Source organism: Pygoscelis adeliae, unplaced genomic scaffold (assembly GCF_000699105.1).
Source record: "Pygoscelis adeliae isolate BGI_AS28 unplaced genomic scaffold, ASM69910v1 Scaffold453, whole genome shotgun sequence".
Lineage (NCBI taxonomy): Eukaryota > Metazoa > Chordata > Aves > Sphenisciformes > Spheniscidae > Pygoscelis > Pygoscelis adeliae.
Window position 1 is genome coordinate 1 of NW_008824450.1, and position 938 is coordinate 938.

Consider the following 938-nt stretch of genomic DNA (forward strand, 5'->3'; position numbering starts at 1 on the left):
GGGGTTGAGGGTCTCTCCAGGGGGCAGGGGGTGGCGGCCAGGAGTGGCCGTACTGGGATGACTCTATTCCCCTGTGCCCTGCTGTCCCCTTGATGCTCAACCTATTTTTCTCCCCACCCCAGGGCAGGGATGGTTTGCCCGGCCCCCCAGGGCCGCCGGGGCCCAAGGTAGGTGGTGACTGCTGCTGGGGACAATCCCCAAGTGCCAGCCTGCACCTCCGGGGATGGATGACCACATCCAGTCCCCTGGCACAGGGGCTTGGGGAGGGCTGTGCCGCTGAGGGGACCTTTCTGGGGTCCCCTGGGTGCCGGCCCTGACTGCACCCTGCCCGCAGGCAGATGTGGTGGAGGGCAGCCTGATGGGCTTCCCGGGCGAGCGTGGCCCCGCCGGACCCAAGGGAGCAAAGGTGCGTGGCTCAGCAGAAAGGAGTGGGGCAGCCAAGGCGACTGAGCCGGGGACAATGTGATGAGCTGGGCTGGGACTGAGAACGGTGGTGGGGCAGGCATCCCCAGGGAGGCAGCGGGGGCTGATGGCACCTGTCTTCTCCCTGACACAGGGCGAGCCGGGAGCCGGGACCCAAAGGAGATAAGGTCTGCGGTCGTAAGTCTCCCGCTGCCAATGGGGCAGCCCCATGGAGCAAAGCCCCGGGTGGTAGCACTGCTGGGGGCACCCCTGTTTGGGTGTCAGCAGGCCCTGGGGGGGGACAGGAAGGTCCCTGCCTGTCCTACGACCCTGCGCCTGTTCCCGCTGCAGGGTGAGGGTGGCCCGCGGGGCGAGCGAGGGGAGCCCGGTGAGAAGGGCAGGGATGGTGCCCCGGTGAGTACTGCACTGTCCCCCCACCTGGTGCTGACCCCGGACCCCGCCTGGCGCTGACCCCATCCCTGTCTCTTGCTCCAGGGTCTTCCGGGTGAGAGAGGGCTGGCTGGGCCCGCGGGGGA

General features: G+C 68.8%; 1 protein-coding gene across 1 annotated transcript in view; it reads left to right on the top strand.

The window, feature by feature from the left end:
- Positions 1-122: 122 nt before the first annotated feature.
- LOC103914402 (collagen alpha-1(XXIII) chain-like) overlaps positions 123-938 on the top strand; it is a gene marked incomplete at its 5' end in the record, with an annotated part of 4,120 nt that continues 3,304 nt past the window's right edge. Inside the window, 3 exons of the mRNA XM_009321040.1 lie at positions 123-174; positions 339-406; positions 754-816. Of these exons, the coding sequence (XP_009319315.1) occupies positions 123-174; positions 339-406; positions 754-816 (183 nt within the window). The remainder of the gene's footprint in view (positions 175-338; positions 407-753; positions 817-938) is intronic.